The sequence below is a fragment of the Pan paniscus genome, chromosome 8 (assembly GCF_029289425.2).
Source record: "Pan paniscus chromosome 8, NHGRI_mPanPan1-v2.0_pri, whole genome shotgun sequence".
Lineage (NCBI taxonomy): Eukaryota > Metazoa > Chordata > Mammalia > Primates > Hominidae > Pan > Pan paniscus.
This window is the reverse complement of record NC_073257.2, coordinates 30,483,944-30,501,722: the sequence shown is the minus strand read 5'-3', so window position 1 is coordinate 30,501,722 and position 17,779 is coordinate 30,483,944. Positions and strand designations below refer to the sequence as shown.

At 40.4% G+C, this 17,779-nt stretch overlaps 1 protein-coding gene across 3 annotated transcripts in view; it reads right to left on the bottom strand.

Annotated features, from left to right (window-relative positions):
• STAM (signal transducing adaptor molecule) overlaps positions 1 to 16,570 on the bottom strand; it is a 75,967-nt gene extending 59,397 nt beyond the window's left edge. The window contains exons 1-2 of one of the 3 annotated variants that reach the window (XM_034930057.3): positions 13,237 to 13,487; positions 2,447 to 2,511 (exon numbers count right to left, since the gene is read on the bottom strand). Coding sequence is in view for 1 of the 3 variants with exons in the window: in XM_003831174.7 (XP_003831222.2) it covers positions 13,237 to 13,276 (40 nt within the window). In the remaining 2 variants the exon portion in view is untranslated. Of the gene's footprint in view, positions 1 to 2,446; positions 2,512 to 13,236 lie in introns of all 3 variants that reach the window. The other 2 variants (XM_003831174.7, XM_034930058.3) reach the window with 2 other exon arrangements.
• Between the last annotated feature and the right edge of the window lie 1,209 nt (positions 16,571 to 17,779).

Genomic DNA, 17,779 nt, shown 5'->3' with positions numbered 1-17,779 from the left:
TTATCTTCTAAAACAGAAAGCACAGGCCCAGATGGGTTCACTGGTGAATTTTACCAAGTATTTAAGGAAGAAATTATACTAATTCTGTGTAATCTCTTGCAGTATATAGAAGCAGAGGAGATACTTCCTAACTCATTCTGTGAGGCCAGCATTACTCTGATACCAAAACCAAACAAAAACATTACAAGAAAACTATAGGCCAATATCTCTCATGAACATAAATGCAAAAATCCTCAACAAAATGTTACAGGTAGTAAGACAGGTATGAGCAGGGCAGGAGAGGGTTCTCCCACACCCACTAGGAATGTTGGGTGATTCAGCAATTATCACATTGCCTCTCTAAAAGTGATAAATTGGCAGCTTGCACCAGGGAGAGAGAAGCTCCTAACAGTCCACAAGTGTTAAACATTAAAGTGTTAATTGAATGCAGGCACCAGGGAGAAGCAAAAAAGGGGGCTCCAATAAAATCTCAGGCACTGAGTGAGTGAGCCCAGGCAGGGGCATTAAGAGACAAAACGGCAGTATACGACCTTCCTGGGGCACTCCACCAGAAAAGGGAAGAAAGCCTCCGATGGGCATGCATACAACTTTCTAAACACACTGTGCATGCTCACCTCCCAAGTATAAGGAGGGCACTGCGCATGTGGGCCGCCCACTCTAAGGGAAGAATCACAGCAAAGGGGCCAACCTATAGAGTCCTGGGATCAAAGTTAAACACCGCACTTACTCTTCAAGTCGCCCACTTGGATTTCTTCCAAGTGCACTTTCCTTTCTTTCCTGCTGTAAAGCTTTTTAATAAACTTCCACTCCTGCTCTGAAACTTCCTTCATCTCTTTTTCTGCCTTACGCCCCTTAGATGAATTCTTTCTTCTGAGGAGGCAAGAACTGAGATTGGTGCAGACCCATACAGACTCACTGCCAGTAACTCAGATACCTTCCACCGATTACAAAAACATCAGCAAACTGAATCCAACAATGTATAAAAAGAATTACATATGCCATGACCAATTAAGATTCATCCCAGGTATGCAAGGCTGATTCAACATTTGAACCGTTACCCTCCAAGAAATCAGAAGACTCTTTTCTGGGGGCTCTATGTCAGCCCAAGAGGAAAGACCTAAAGACAGTAATATTGCAGGGGGAGGAGTGGAGAGGCAGAATTCCATAGTCAATGGCCCACCAGACCAACCTACAGTGAAGTTAAAAGTCAATGAGACCTAACCACATGATCAGAACTTCCAATGTGCTTTTGATTTCTCCAGTATTAGCCATGGGCAAACAAGCAAGCTATGTGAAACTATCTTTTTGTTTGTTTTTTGAGACGGAGTCTCGCTCTGTCACCCAGGCTGGAGTGCAGTGGTGCGATCTCGGCTCACTGCAACCTCCACCTCCCAGGTTCAAGCAATTCTCCTGCCTCAGCCTCCCGAGTAGCTGGGACTACAGGCACATGCCACAACGTCCAGCTAATTTTTTTGTATTTTTAGTAGAGACGGGTTTCACCGTGTTAGCCAGGATGGTCTCAATCTCCTGACCTGGTGACTCACCCACCTTGGCCTCCCAAAGTGCTGGGATTGCAGGCGTGAGGAAACTACCTTCTAATGTGGAAGATAAAGAAAAAGACCAAAAAAAGAAAAAGAAAAAAGCAACTTAAGAGAAAAAGAATACGCGTAGGAGGAAAAAAAACTTTAAAAAAATCATTATATTTCAAAACAACAGCTGTACAGAAGCAGAGGGTAACCAGTCTTGACTGGAACACTGCAATTCAAAGAGCAGATATGCTGAAAGATAACATCACCAAGATCTTCAATAGCAGTCTCCATTTTTTAAACACAGATGGGTTGGGGGGACAGTGGAAATGACTCATACCAAGATTCTTATCTGTAATGGTTGGTCTTGACCAAGTGATAATGAAATTCTTGTTTCCATACTCTCCTCCATGCCCTGTTGCCTAGATCAACAGAGTATACTTATTTCCTCATTTTGACCTACTACTGAGAGCAGAAGTACGTCAAGTGAGTTTAATCGCAGAAAATAGAAAGCAGTCAACTCTGACCAAATATTTTACAGGTGTATAATACCTGCTATATATCACAGCATCACCTACTAGTTAGTCACTACCACCGGACAACTAAAATAAGCATCTAGTAAAGACCAAGTGGATAATAACCAATAGGTATTGGTTAGGTAGGGTACCTACCTAGCTACCCTAAAATCTTCTAACATAGAAGATAGCAAAAGCAGGTTATTCACACAGATTAATTCCTTGCATAAGAATTAATACAAAGATCCAAACAATTCATGATCTCAATAAAGCGATTTACTTGCAGGCAATTATAAAATTTGAACACATATTCAACAAAATGGAATAGCCTTCTAGTCCACGCCATACCCTACCAGAAGTAGCTTACAATCTAAGAAAGGAAATGAAACCAGCAGATAGACTTACATTTTAGATTGAAAGGGTTTCAAATAATGCAAAGCCCAAAGCAAATTGAAAGACAGGTAAAGATCCTGGAGAGAGAGAAGAGGAGAATCAGGAAGGGCTTCTCGATGTATTTAGAAAATAAGAAGAGGACAGAATAATGAATTAATCTGTTTCTAATTAAGTGAATAAAGTAAAAAGTAAAGTCATCAAAACGGAAAAGAAGTATAATGAAGAATCTAGGCTGGCTGAAATACAGACTACTTTGTGAAAATTTGGAATAATAAGAGAACAACATTAAGACCTAAAATACTAGCTCAGGTGTTTGCACTGCTTCAAGAAACATCAGAATGCCAAGAGTTCCAAATAAGGAAATAAAGCAACAAGACCTAGACTTTTTTGAAAAATATTAATCTATCACCAATATGTAAAAGCGGTTTGGAAGAGGGAAAAGAGGAGAATTAGCTCAAATTTACCTATCATTGCTCAAGTTTTGGTAATATATTGTAAATTCCTTGAAAATAATAAGGTTTACTTTGGGGAATTATTTCAATAACCATGCTCTCAGTCTAAGTGCTCAAAAAAATGATAAGACTACTCAGGTATCTGCAATATGAAGCCACAAAAAGTCATAGTAACACATTGACTTTAAATAATACCTGGTTTAGCCGGGCGCGGTGACCCACGCCTGTAATCCCAGCACTTTGGGAGGCCGAGGTGGGCGGATCACAAGGTCAGGAGATAGAGACCATCCTGGCTAACACAGTGAAACCCCATCTCTACTAAAAATACAAAAAATTAGCCAGGCTTGGTGGTGGGCGCATGTAGTCCCAGCTACCTGGGAGGCTGAGGCAGGAGAATGGCGTGAACCTGGGAGGTGGAGCTTGCAGTGAGCTGAGATCATGCCACTGCACTCCAGCCTGGGTGACAGAGCAAGCCTCCGTCTCAATAATAATAATAATAATAATAATAATAATAATAATAACAATAATACCTGGTTTAATGGTTTTCAAACTTAACTTTCAAATACAGAAACCCTCTACAATGCACTGCTAACTACCCAGAGGGCTAGCATACTTCTGATGCTAACTACCCAGTCAGCAAAGACTTCACAGGTTGAAGACACAGCTCTCCAAAAGACTCCCTTCACTTCAAACCTCAGACACAAGCTCTGGGGTCCCCAGGCACTTCTGACCAACCGGATACAAACTGGGAGTTCCCACTACCCTTCAGGATTGATAATTCACCATAGCAACTCACATAGAAAGTACTATACTTACAATTAGAGTTTTATCATAAAAAACACAAACCAGGACCAGCGAATAGAGATACACAGTTGTCTCTTGGTATACATGGGAGATTGGTTCCAGGATCTTCCACAGATACCAAAATGTATGGATGCTCAAGTCCCTAATATAAAATGGCATTGAATTTGCATAAAGCCTTTGCACATCCTCCTATATACTTTAATTTCTCTAGATTACTTATCATGCCTAATTCAATGTAAATGTTATGTAAATAACTATACTGTATAGGGCATAATGACAAGAAAAATGTCTCTATGTGTTCGGTACAGACATGATATTTTTTCCTCTACAAGTTTTGATCCACTGTTGTTTGAATCCATGAATGCAGACCCCCAGATACAAACAACCACCTGTATGGAGCTAGATCTGGGAGGGTCCCAAACATAAAGCTTCTGTGCTAGGAAGCTTCATCACCCTCCAAGTACATCAGTGTGTATCACCACAATGTGTATCACCTACCAGAATGCTTAACTGAACTTCAGTGTTCAGAGTTTTTATCCTGTTTTATCAAAACAAACAACCTGTTTTACCAAAACAAACATTTAACTCTGTGAGATGAATCCACACATCACAAAGCATTTTCACAAATAGCTTATTTCCAGTTTTTATCGCGGAATATTCGGTTTTTCAGTGTAGGTTTCAATGGACTGGGAAATGTACCTTCATGGATTCTACAATTGGGGTTTCATTATATAGGTATGATTTATGAAATATGACCGCACAGTGGAACTTAATCTCCAGGTCCCTATCCTTCCCAGGAGGTCCTATGACTCAAAGCCCAAATCTTTTAATCACATGGTTAGTCCTTCTGGAGTGGCCAGCCCCCAGACCGAGTCATCTTATTAGCATAAACTAAGCTATTATCCCAGGGGCCCACCAAAAATAACAAAGATGCTCTTATCACTCAGAAAATTCCAAGGATTTAGAGGCTGTCTCCTAGGAAACAAAGACTAGTCAAATTATTTATCATTCAACACTATAAGAGAATTTTATCTTAAAAGAAACCCAATATATACAGCAAACCCAAGTGGAAGTGCTCTGATTGAGGAGTCCCAGAGCCTGCTCCCTAGGTACTCAACCCCTCTAAAGCCCAAGAATATTGAGTGAGTCATTCTGAACAATATCACTTACTTCATCTTAGAAAAGGAAAGCGTGTTATTACTTTGGTCTGGTAGTGCATTTTAATAATTAATTCATCATTCTCACTGACTGGTAGCCAAGCAGGTTTTTTTTTTTTTAAGTGCATTTTTTAAAAGAACACACTTAAATTCTAAAACCTGCCACCTTATTTAAAAACATAATAGCTAAGCATATTAAAACTTATTAAAAAGTTAACAGTTTATCTGATCAAATATAAATTGCCTACTATCATAGTTGAGAGCTATCTTACAGTTCTTGATTAATGATATATCCAGGAACATATGATACAGTTATCAGCAGATATTATGTTGAAAACTCATGAACTACTTTATTACTTTCCTACACATAAATAGAATCAGCATCTGATTCATATTTGTATGGATGGATCAGAAACACAACCCACTTCAGAAATCTAAAATTGTTCACATCATTTATTGAGGCTGCCCCAAAATCATCAAAATCAGTGGCACAATTCTTCTCAGTTATAAAAGAACAAGTATTTTTTTTTAATCAGAAGGATATAAACTACCTACAACATGGTTCTGTGAATAGCAAATGAAGTCAAAACTATTTATTTTCTAAGACAAAAACAGGGTTTGTGGGAAAAGGAAAAGTGACAAAAATAACAGACTTGCTTCTAAAGAATTCAAAGCTTCATAATGATCTCATTTTATCCTGAGAATATCCTTACACTAATACTCAAAAAGAGGAGATTGAGAAATCTGCCCAGCAGTACCCAGAAAAAACATACACAGAGCCTCATTTGAATTTCAATAATCTTTTCAAAAGATTAGAGAACTTTTTCTGATAAGCAGCAACTTTTGATTTTTCTCAAAATTTATGACTGTCAAAGATCTGGGGAGGTAAGAAATGCTGACAGGATGACTTCGCATCACATTTAGGTGGTGAGGAAAGGACTGTCATTCAGTCAGCCTGAAGATGTAACAGTTCATTAAAAATGGCCAATGGAAAAATAAGTCTGAAAGAAATTATCCTCTTTGCAAATCAATTCTTCAAAAATCTTTCATCTAATATCCCTGATCCTCCTGGAAACTGTATCTGCAAAGAAATGTAATCTGAAGCTCTGCTAACCAGAAAAAGAAGTAGGTATCAAAAGAACAGCATGGAAGCATTTCAGAGAGGAACATAAAACAGAAATGATAACCTAAAGGCATTAGAAAAAACAGCTTAGAGGAGAGGTAAAATAGGGACAGAAGAACCAAAGAATACAAGTTCTTAATCCAGTGAATATCAGATGGTTAACATACTTGTATTCTGAATTTTCACATTTCTCTCCTATGTTTTAACAGTAACTGATTGCACACCTTAGAATCCAATAGTCCCCACATCTATTTCTAACTTGATTATAAAAGGAGCTAAAACGTATCCATTGGTTACTACATGCCAGGTGCTATGCTAAGTGCTTTACATGCATCATCTCCTCAAAACAAACCTACTGAGGATTAATGAACAAATAGGTATGTCAAGCCAGAGGATCCACACCTGAAGAGCACAGTGGCATAAAACCAATAAGGAGTAAAATACACCTGCAAGAAAAAAGTGGAAGGTGAGGCTCAAGAGTCACAAAGAAGCCAAATATAAGAGGCCTTACATGCCCTGCTGAAAAGTTCAAAGTACTGTGAAAGCAGTAGATTCTTCAGAACTTTTTTTTTTTTTTTTTTTTTTTTGAGACGGAGTCTTGCTCTGTCACCAAGGCTGGAATGCAGTGGTGTGATCTTGGCTCACCGCAAGCTCCGCCTCCCAGGTTCACGCTATTCTCCTGCCTCAGCCTCCCGAGTAGCTGGGACTATAGGCGCCCGCCACTACGCCCGGCTAATTTTTTGTATTTTTAGTAGAGATGGGGTTTCACCATGTTAGCCAGAATGGTCTCGATCTGCTGGCCTCATAATCCGCCCACCTCGGCCTCCCAAAGTGCTGGGATTATAGGCATGAGCCACCGCGCCCAGCCCTCTCTAGAAATATTTTAAACGGAGGGGCCACGCGTACATTTACATTTTAAAAATATCACCATCAGCCATCTGGAAAATAACTAGGGAAAAACTGGAAGCAGGGAAGAACAGCTGGAAGCTACTGTACTAATCTGAGAGAGTGGTGATCTAAACCTGGAATCCTTGAGGGCATATTCGGTACCAGGGTATCTGGCACAGGGTAGACAGGATACATTTGTTGTTTAGAATGTAGAAAATTACAACTACAGAAGTCAAGAATTACTCCCAAGTTCACGACTTGTATGACTAAGTAAACTTAGGTACCAACTATCAAAACAGACAAAAACCGTAATTGAGAAGAAAAATTTCAAATGGTTTTGAACATGCTGAACTTGAGATATTTGAAGCCTATTCAACTCTGGTAAAGAGTCAGAATGTCATGTGTTTTCACAAGTAATCCTCATAGCATCCGCATGATGTATAATGGATATTTCTATCCCTATTTACCAAAGTAGAAAGTGAATTCAAAGGGTTCCTATACCTATCCAACTATACATTGTGTCCATTTACTAAGAGTAAATGCTGCAGGTGCAATTTAAGCCCAAAGCCCAAGGTCTTTCTATCATACCACATTTCAGGAGAATGTGACATTAACATTTAAGATTCATCTAGCTTATGATTTATGAGGCTGACTGGACTAAGCAAAGCAGACTAAAAAAATGTCCAAGTATGTAGGACGTGGACTGGCCCAAAGCAGTCTGACTGGGAACACAAATATTCTATTATAGAAACAAAGACTTATGATGATTTAGCAGAGGCAGGGAAATGATTCAAAGATGCCTCTTGGGTTTCAAGTCAAGATAACTACAACACTAAAATATTACCAAATTGGCTGGGCCCGGGTGCCTCACATCGGTAATCCCAGCACTTTGGGAGGCTGAGGCAGGCAGATCACTTGAGGCTAGGAGTTCGAGACCAGCCTGGCCAATATGGCAAAACCCCATCTATATTAATGTAAAAAAGATTTAAAAACAAACAAAAATGTTACCAAATAATGAATGAAGAGCCAGACTGAGAAAGATAACTTCAGTTTTCTGACAGATGAATTTGTTTTGGAGGGAAAAAAGAACAGCAAATAGAAATACAAGACTAATGTTCTAGAAAAATACCAATAATTCACTATTTGATAAATAATTCTTGAGTGCTTTCTATGTACCAGACACTATCCCTAAAGTATTAGGGGGAAAAAAATGAAAAGTTCTCATCTTAATGGAGTTTACATTCCACACAAAAGATAATCAATCAATTAATGTCAGGTCACTAAGTACTATAAAGAAAAAGAAATGGAAAAAAGAAACAGAGTGAGAGGGTAAAGATGCATTTTTTTTAATTCCTTTTTTTTTTTTTTTAAAGACGGTCTCACTCTCTTGCCCAGGCAAGAGTGCAGTCATAGCTCACTGCAGCCTTGACCTCCCAGGCTCAACCTATCCTCTGGATTCAGCATCCCGAGTAACTGGGACTACAGGCATACCACCATGCCAGCTAACTTTTTTATTGTTTGTAGAGACAGGGTCTCATTATGTTGCCCAGACTGGTCTCCAATTCCTGGCCTCAAGGAATCCTCCTGCCTCAGCCTCCCAAAGTGTAGGGGTTACTGGCGTGAGCCACTGCATTCAGCCCAAGAAGGATATTTTTTACAGAAGATTATTAGGTAAAGCCTCTCAGAAAATGACGTTTGAAGAGAGTCCTGAATGGGTGTGATGAATATCCAGACCTTCAAATACCCGGGTGAGGAGTATCCCAGGCAAAGAGTACCATATAGCTACAGAGGCAGGAATGAGCTTGGAGCGTTCAGATTTAAGAAGCCTGGAATTCAAGAGAGTGAGTCTGGAGATCATAATCATATCAGACACACAGGAAGAAGCCATATTGTGAGCCACAATAAAAAAACTTGCATTTCCCTTTAAGTAGGATAGGAAGCTACCAGAGAACTCTGAGCAGGTAACTGACATTATCTAACATTTTTAAAAGATCACTGACCTTTGTAAATGAGAACTGATTGTAGAGGCAAGAGTGGTAACAAAGAAACCTACCAGAAGGCTCTTGCCACTGACTATGAGAGATAACAATGACTGAAGTAAGGTAAGAATGGTGAGACAGAAAAAGGTGATGATGTGTCCGGAGTTTGTTCCCTCTGGTGGGTTTGTGGTCTCGCTGACTTCAAGAATGAAGCCACGGACCTTTGTGGTGAGTGTTACAGCTCTTAAAGGTAGCACGGACCCAAAGAGTGAGCAGCACCAAGATTTATTATGCAGAGTGAAAGAACAAAGCTTCCACAGCATGGAAGGGGACCCGGTTGCTGCTGCTGGCTAGGGTGGCCAGCTTTTATTCCCTTATTTGTCCCCGCCCATGTCCTGCTGATTGGTTCATTTTACAGAGTGCTAATTGGTCCATTTTACAAACCTCTAGCTAGCTACAGAGCACTGATTGGTGCATTTTACAAACCTCCAGCTAGCTACAGAGCACTGATTGGTGCGTTTTTACAGAGCACTGATCGGTGCATTTTACAATCCCCTTGTAAGACCTAAAAGTTCTCCAAGTCCCCACTTGACCCAGGAAGTCCAGCTAGTTTCACCTGTCAATGAAATTCTGGATATATTTTTAAAGTACAGCCAAAATATCTTGCTGATAGGATGAATGTGAAGTGTGAAGAAATAAGAAGAATCAATGATACTCCTAGACATTGGAGCTCAGTGACAGGAAACAGTAATCATGTTGTCTACTGAGAAGGGCAAGGATGAAGGAAAGAGCAGGTTTGGGCAAAGAACTAAGAATTGAGTTTTTGAATGTTTTTAGACTCTAAGCAGAATCCAAATGGAGATGCTCAGTAAGGAGATGGATATCTAGGTCGAGAGCTCAGGCAAGAGGCTGAGAGTAAGAACATAAATCCAGGAGTCACCAGAATACGCTAGGTATTTAAAGCTAAGAAATTAGATGAGGTTCTTTTTAAAATCTTACTTAATAAAAAGTACAGAAATTTTTCTAAGTGCTTTACAAATATTAACTCAACCCTCTTAACAACTCTCTGAGGTAAGAACTATTATTACTCTTATATTCCATATTAAAGATAAGGAAACTGAGACACAGATTATCTAAGCAACTAGGCCAAAAATCACACTACCGGTAAGCAGCAAACCTGGGACTGAATCCAAGCAGTGTGGCCACAGTCTGAATTCTTAACACTAAGCTAAATTGCTTCCTAATACTCTAAGGGAAAAAAAAAAGTGGAAGGAGAGAAGAGGCTCCGGAACTGAGCCACAGGGCACTCAACTTTTAGAAGTTGCAAAAAGGGGAAGCAAAAAAATTTAAAAGGAGCTAAGTAGAAAATGAGAAAAAGTTTGGTGTCCTGAAATCCCATGAATAAAATACTGTATATCAAAGAGGAATGCTTAAGAGATCAACAAAGAAATGGACTAGAAAGTGACCATTGGATTTGGCAAGGTGGAAGTCACTAGAGACTTTGAAATACAAACTTGATGAAATAAGTTATCTTTACGTTTCTTCTAAATTCAGCTCTTGAATTATAATGTCCAAAATGAGATTCATTTATTCCATAAATGTTTACTGAAGGTTCTTCAGCATGCCAAAAACTGGTCTACAGCTAGGGATACAGCAGTGAAAAAATCAAACAAAAATCCCTGTCCTCACAGAGCTCACATTCTAGTAACATCTTTCGGTGTTTCTTCCAAGGGAAAAGCTATCACCAGCATTGTGTCTCTTTATAAAAAATGTTATATTATATAAATCAGTCAGTGAATTTCTGATTCAGCCTCAGATTAAGACTGAAGACAATTAATTTTGAAGATGTGCAAATGTATACGAGTGTTAAGTGATAAATAACTGTATCAAATGAGTTACTTTAATGTTATGACATATTCATTGGTAGATATGGTGAAAGAAAAAATTGTTAAGTGTATTCTATACACTGTATTCTATATGTTATACTATTAAAAAATAATATGAGTCTACTGGACTCTGTGCAAGGCTTATGTACTGGGAATCTCTGAGGGGTCTTCTTAGATAAACCTTTTGTAATATTTCAATACAAGGATTGTGAGAAGAGAATTGGTCCAATACCAAAACCTGAGCAACTTTAAAAAGTAAGCTTTTCTGGAGCAAAACAATGTTGCTACACTGAAGAAGTATACTGTCTGGCAGGCTCAACTGACACATTCTCAACTCAACAAACATTTATTAAATACCTCCTATGTAGCAACCACTCATTAAGGAGGAAAATACAGTATAAAACTATCTTGAATGCTAAATAATTCGGTAAAGGCAAAAATGCTAAAATAAGTTAGAGGATTTTGTAAGAAGGTGGAAATTAGAGTGGACTAGTGCAGCGGTTCTCAACTGGGAGGTATTTTGTCCTTCCAGGGGGCATTTAGCAATGTCCTGAGACTTCTAAAATCATGAGTGGGGGCTGGGTGTCACCGGCATCTAGTGGATAAAGGCCAGGGATAAGGCTGAACACCCTACATTGCACAGGACAAACTCCTATGACAAAGATATTTATCTGGCCCAAACCATCAATAACGTTGCTACTGAGAAACCCTTTGCTACAGTAATCAGGAAATGACTCAGGTGTAACAAGTTGGATTCTGAGTTGGCCTTAACACACAAGGATATGTTGAAAGATAAAAGAAAGCATAAGCATAGGACAAAAGCATAAAGGCAAGAAGGTGCCTGTGTTTGAACTGGGTGGTACAGCTACTAGGAACGGGTTTGACATTAAGAAATTTACCTGAATCCAATGCAAATATGTGTTCACAAAGTCAGTAGAATATAAAGGTGATTGGGTAGTTGCTAGCTAAATTATACAGGACCAAGAAAACTAGACAAAGGTGCTGTAAACAGAAGAAGCAAGTATTAAGAAGCTGTTTTAAGTATTTCCCCTAGAGATTCATGTAGTGAGATGTAAAACTGCTTGAGAACAGCAACTAGGCCTTGCTCATCACTGTATCTCTTATGTCACTGAGTCGCTGTGTCCTGTAGTGTGTGCTAACTGCTTATTAAATTAAATGCAATTTTCCAATTCATTAAGTATAATCGGTGATCTCCAAGGTTTCGTCCACTGCTAAGATTCAGGACACTCATTTAAGGTGGAACAAAAAAGGTAGCATCTAGTAAGTGCCAACCACATAAAGGTACTGTAGCAGGCCCTCTAGACATATTATTTAACTGCAGAATGGAATGATGTGTTTTCCCCTCTTTAAAGACAAGAACACTGGAACTCAAAAATTTAACTTGCCTATGATTTCACCGTGAGCTGAGAAGTGGCAGAGGTAAGGAGTGAACTTTTTTCTACTCTTATATAAACCTCCAAGTTTCAGTGACATGCTCTAAGGAAGAGTTTAAAAAGAAAAATTCAACATCCACCTTTCATAATTAAAATACACAAAGACAAGTAAATTCATAAGGTTGTCCTTATTCACAGTAATGATTACATTCTGCCATAAGGGATTTGGAAATGGTATTTGGCTTGCTTTCATTCCACACTTGTGTGCCAAGGTAGTTCCTACGTGCGTTCAAATTAAACCAAAATTCTCTCCCCGGAAACTCAAATTCCCATAATTATTATCTTCAAGTCAGAAAAAATAAAATAAAATAAAATAAAAAACCAAAAGCAAACCTATTGAATTGACATCATCAGTACCTAATACCAGTGATTCAGAAAACAACAAAAATGTAGCATTTCAAACTCTTTCCAGATTCAACAACTTCTTCCACACTTCTTTACACCTTTTAAAGTGCAGAGACCTAGCCTAAGAGAGACATCCCGAAGGCTCAGGTCCTCAATTCGGTTTCAGTCGTTGCCAAGTAATTCATCTTCATCGCTCCTAACATTTTTGAGAGTCTACCCTTAACCAGAGCTCCCTCCTTCAGTTACCGTTACAAAAGATTTTAAAATCCTCTAAGGAACCTTACCTAAAACATTCTGCCAGTTCCAGACGCTCAACATTTATTTGTCTAGGCAAGCACTTTTGGTACAGGGTTTACAATCCTAATCTAGCCAACATACGCCTTAAGCCCTTCGCTGTTCTTCCAGAAGCACAGTCCCTGCACCAGATGCTACACCAGCTGCTCCTCCCAGGCCCTTTACACCAACCCATTCAGCAGTTCTTTGGCAACCTACAGTCCTAGCTCAAGGCCCATTTCACAGGATGAGTCCCATTTCTTTCAAAGAGGATGCGCCAAGCCCTCAACCTCCTCCCAGCTCTGAAGGAGGGAGCCTCAGGAAAGGGGAAGAGCGAGCTCTTCCTCGGCCCTGGCCCGAGGGTCCTGAATGCAGGCAGGGGCTGGCAGAGTGAGCGTGCAGTCCGGTGAGGAATGGGCAGGGAGAGGCAAAAACACTTACCAACATCCTGATCGAAGGGATTGGTGGCAAAAAGAGGCATCTCCACTGCGTGCCGAGGTGTCCCCGGGGACTCCCCCTCGACAGCACGGGAGTCAGGGCTCGACGTAGGTTGGAAGACTCCTCAGGCAAAAAGAGCAAGAGAGACCGACTCTACAGGGTCCGCGACAGCTCCTCCTCTCACCCAACCCCACCAACCGCGGCAGCAGCTGCGGCGGCGGCAACAGCAAGGAGCCGAGGAAGCCCCCGCGCGGAGCTTTTCGGGAATCTGGGCGACCTTGGCGCTGCCTGTCTCAAAGCTGCCCCGAGCCTGCCCCATCGGTAAAGGCTGAACAGGGAGTCCCCTCTGCCTGACTCCTCTTTTAATTAGTCACACATAAGAGTGGAATTAGCTCTTGTGTTTTCTGCTTTTCCCTTGGCTAGGAGTCTCCGGAGGACGGGGTCCTTCAGGCGTGCTGAAGCCTACTAACAACCCCAGGAGTGACTGGGAGACCCAGGAGAAAGAAAGCAGGTTGAGTTCGGGTCGAGCTGTGCCCCTTTTTCCCTCTCGCTCTCTCGGTTATCATAACCTTGTATTCCCTCTGGAAGGAAATGGAAATTCCTTTGGATCATCTTCTAGGTAAACAGTTTAATTAGCTGCGTGAGGTGACAAACTTGCTTGGATGAAGTCATGGGAGCTGAACGAATTGGCCTGAATCCCAAGAGGGGAGTGTTCAGGGCGCGCGTGTCCCTCGGAGAGGCTGAGGTAACGCTGGCTCCTTCCCGGGAGTCCCTGAACGCCCGGCTTTGGAATCTGCAGACAGCTCTTCTAGTAGGGCGTTGGCACCTACTGACTAACCGTGCAATCACTCAGCAGCTGTGATGGTTGGTGACATGTCTTTCACAGCCCACGATAGCCTCCCTAGACTGAGCAAAAAAAAGAAAACAGAAAAAAACTAGAGCTAAAAGTTGATCTGTGAGTGATTCCTAGCAACCCAAAATGTTGGTTTAATTATTTTACTTATAAGTTTAGTTAACCAATAAAAATTATTCTCTGTGTGATGGAGAAGTTTTAAGGAGCATCTACTAGAGATGTTGTTGCGTCCCACTTGGAACAAACTTAGTAAGCACATCTTGTACGTAAATAGAAATTATCCCGCAAATTACGGCATCTCCAAATGTAGCGTGGAAACTAATATTGACATGTCAACACAAGATTAATACATAGTAATCAAAGAGTGCTTAAAAATTCATTAAAAATGAAATCCCGCCTCTAAAAGTGAAATGTGCAAATTAAAGTAGCAGTTAGATAATGTTTTGTCATTTAGGTAAAAATTACAAAGAATCGGCCGGGCGCGGTGGCTCACGCCTGTAATCCCAGCACTCTGGGAGGCCGAGGCCGGCAGATCACCTGAGGTCAGGAGTTCAAGACCAGCCTGGCCATGGTGAAACCCCGTCTCTACTAAAAATACAAAAAATTAGCCGGGCGTGGTGGTGCGCGCTTGTAATCCCAGCTATTCGGGAGGCTGAGGCTGGGAATCGCTTGAACCCGGGAGCGAAACTCCGTCTCAAAAAAAGAAAAAAATTGCAAAGAATCAGGGATGTGAGGAGTCAGACACTCACATACTGTTGGATGAAGTGTAAATACTGTATAATCTTCCTAAGGGAAATATTTGGAAGCATGTAAAAAAATTTTTAAAACCTTAGGACCCAGCAATTCCATTTCGGCAAATTAATCCTAAAGACATTCTTTTAAAACATGAACAAAGGTGGCCGGGCGCGGTGGCTCACGCCTGTAATCCCAGCACTTTGGGAGGCCGAGGCGGGCGGATCACGAGGTCAGGAGATCGAGACCATCCTGGCTAACACGGTGAAACCCCGTCTCTACTAAAAATACAAAAAATTAGCCGGGCGTGGTAGCGGGCGCCTGTAGTCCCAGCTACTCGGGAGGCTGAGGCAGGAGAATGGCGTGAACCTGGGAGGCGGAGCTTGCAGTGAGCCGAGATCGCGCCACTGCACTCCAGCCTGGGCGACAGAGCGAGACTCCGTCTAAAAAAAAAAAAAAACATGAACAAAGGTATACATGGCAACATTGTCTAAAGGATCAAAGCATTGCCAGCCATTAAATGTCCCACATTAAGTGACTGGACAAATTGCTTCACCTCTTGGTGTCTCAGTTTCCTCATGTGTAAGAAACAGGAATAATAGCGTTGTGAGGATCAAATGAATTAGTACAAGCAAAACGCTTATTACAGTGCCTGGCATAGAGTAAGCACTAAATAAGTGTAACTGATCACTGTAATTTACACTGGTCAATTAAATCATAGTACATAAGATGTGAAAACTACACAGCCATTTAAGGTGCATAATACAGATTCATATTTACATAGACATCTGAATACATAAGTTTTCAGAAGGAAGTTACAAACCTTATAAAGTTACAAATGCCCACAATTTAAAAAATCTGAAAGGAAATACATGACAATATTATGACATGATTGTCTCTGAGTGGCAAGATTCTAGACAATGTTTTTGTTCTTTGTGCATTTTATTATTCAAAATATTTTAATGATGAGCATGTATTCCTTTCAAAAGCAGAAAAAATGTTAAAATACAACAATGTCAAAAATGGTGTGTTGGTACCACCAGTTTCTTAATATTTTGAAGGGCCAATACCAAAAGCGTGCTTGTGTTTCATTATGACAAGTATAGAATTATTCGGAAATATCACGACTGATACGGAAGTCAGAACATTCCCTCTCAAAAATGTGCTTTGATTGCTGGGCTGACAGAATTAGGTGACAACTTGTTTACCTTAAGATCCTGAGCAGTGTCTTGGGCCATTATCATAAGTGCCTGAGCCAGATATTGGTGGCTCAGACTGGGTGTATCAGAGCCAGATATTGATGAAAATGCATTTGTACATGTTCTGTACTCCGGACTGAATTACTCTGTTGCCAGCAATAAGCCAGGGCACAAACTGTTCAAGCCTTAATTATCAATATGTGTGCACTGGGAATAATACATACTAGTATTGAGAGCAGTATCCGTGTATTCTGACCTAGAATGACTTTAGCTATGGGGGCAGGGGGGTCTCGATGATTAATGTGCTGTATAAATAATAAACATTTTTTAAATATAAAATTTTTAATATTTAACTTAAAAGACAAACATAAAAAGTGAAATGCTTTGTATTTTGTGGTTAACGCCCCTTATTATCCCTTTAAAATACTGAAATTCTATGAGTTTCACTTTTAGTATTACCACAGTTTTTAAAACGTTTTTAAGACTACATATCAATGGCATATTAAAATGTTTCTGTAATGTTGTATGTTTAATAAATTCTGTAGTTTGTTAAATGTTATATCCCTTTATTCTCAGTTTGATTTTGAAAATTCATCTACATTAAAAACAAAAATACTGGCCAAGTGTGTTGGCTCATGCCTGTAATCCTAGCACTTTGGGAGGCTGAGGCAGGTGGATCATCTGAGGTCAGGAGTTTGAGACCAGCCTGGACAACATGGCGAAACTCGGTCTCTACCAAAAATACAAAAACTTAGCTGGGCGTGGTGGTGGGCAGCTGTAATCCCAGCTACTCAGGAGGGTGAGGCAGGAGAATCGCTTGAACCTGGGGTATGGAGGTTGCAGTGAGCCGAGATCGGGCCACTTCACTCCAGCCTGGGCGACAGAGAGAGACTCTGTCTCAAAAAAAAAAAAAAAAACCGGTATGCAAATAGAGTTACTACAGGAAAAAGTCTATAATTTTCAAATTCAGGAAAAAGAATATCCTGGGAAGGTTTTTAACAGTTTAATAATTCCAGCCCAAGTAGGAATGATTACTATTTCTCAGTCTTTCCTCTTCCTCTGCATTGTCACTACTTTAGTTTATACCCTCATCTCTTAGGCAAGTTACTACATTCACCTCCTGCTGTCTTTTCTGCTTTCCTACAGCTGTGGACTGAATTGTATCCTCAAAAATACAAATGTTGAAGCCCTTATGCCCAATGTGATGGTACTTGGAGACAGAATCTTTGGGAGATAATTACAGTTAGATGAGGTCATGAGGCTGGGGCCTTGCTAATGGGATTAGTGCCCTTATAAGAAGGACACTGGATTGCTTGCTGTCTCTCCCTCTCTCTGCCATGTGGGGATGTGGCGAGAAGGCAGCTGTCTGCAGGCCAGTAAGAGAGCCCTCGCCAGAACCCGACCAGGCTGGTACCCTGATCTCAGACTTCCAACCTTTAGAACGGCGAGAAAATTAATTTCTGTTGTATAAGTCACTCACTCTGGTATTTTGTTATGGCAGCCCAAGCTAGCTAATACAGCTATTACCTCTAAACCATTCTCTGTCTTACCACCAGAATGATTTTTCTAATACACAAATCTGATTATATATCATTTCCTTAAAATTCTTACAGGGTTTCTTCAGTTACTCAGTCATTCAGCAAATATTTATTAACTCCCATGTGTGCCAGGTAACATTTTAGATGCTGGAATTATAGGGATAAAAGCTCTGTGAGATTTAGCCTTTTTGGAGTACAGCCTTTGGGGAAGATAGTCATTAAAT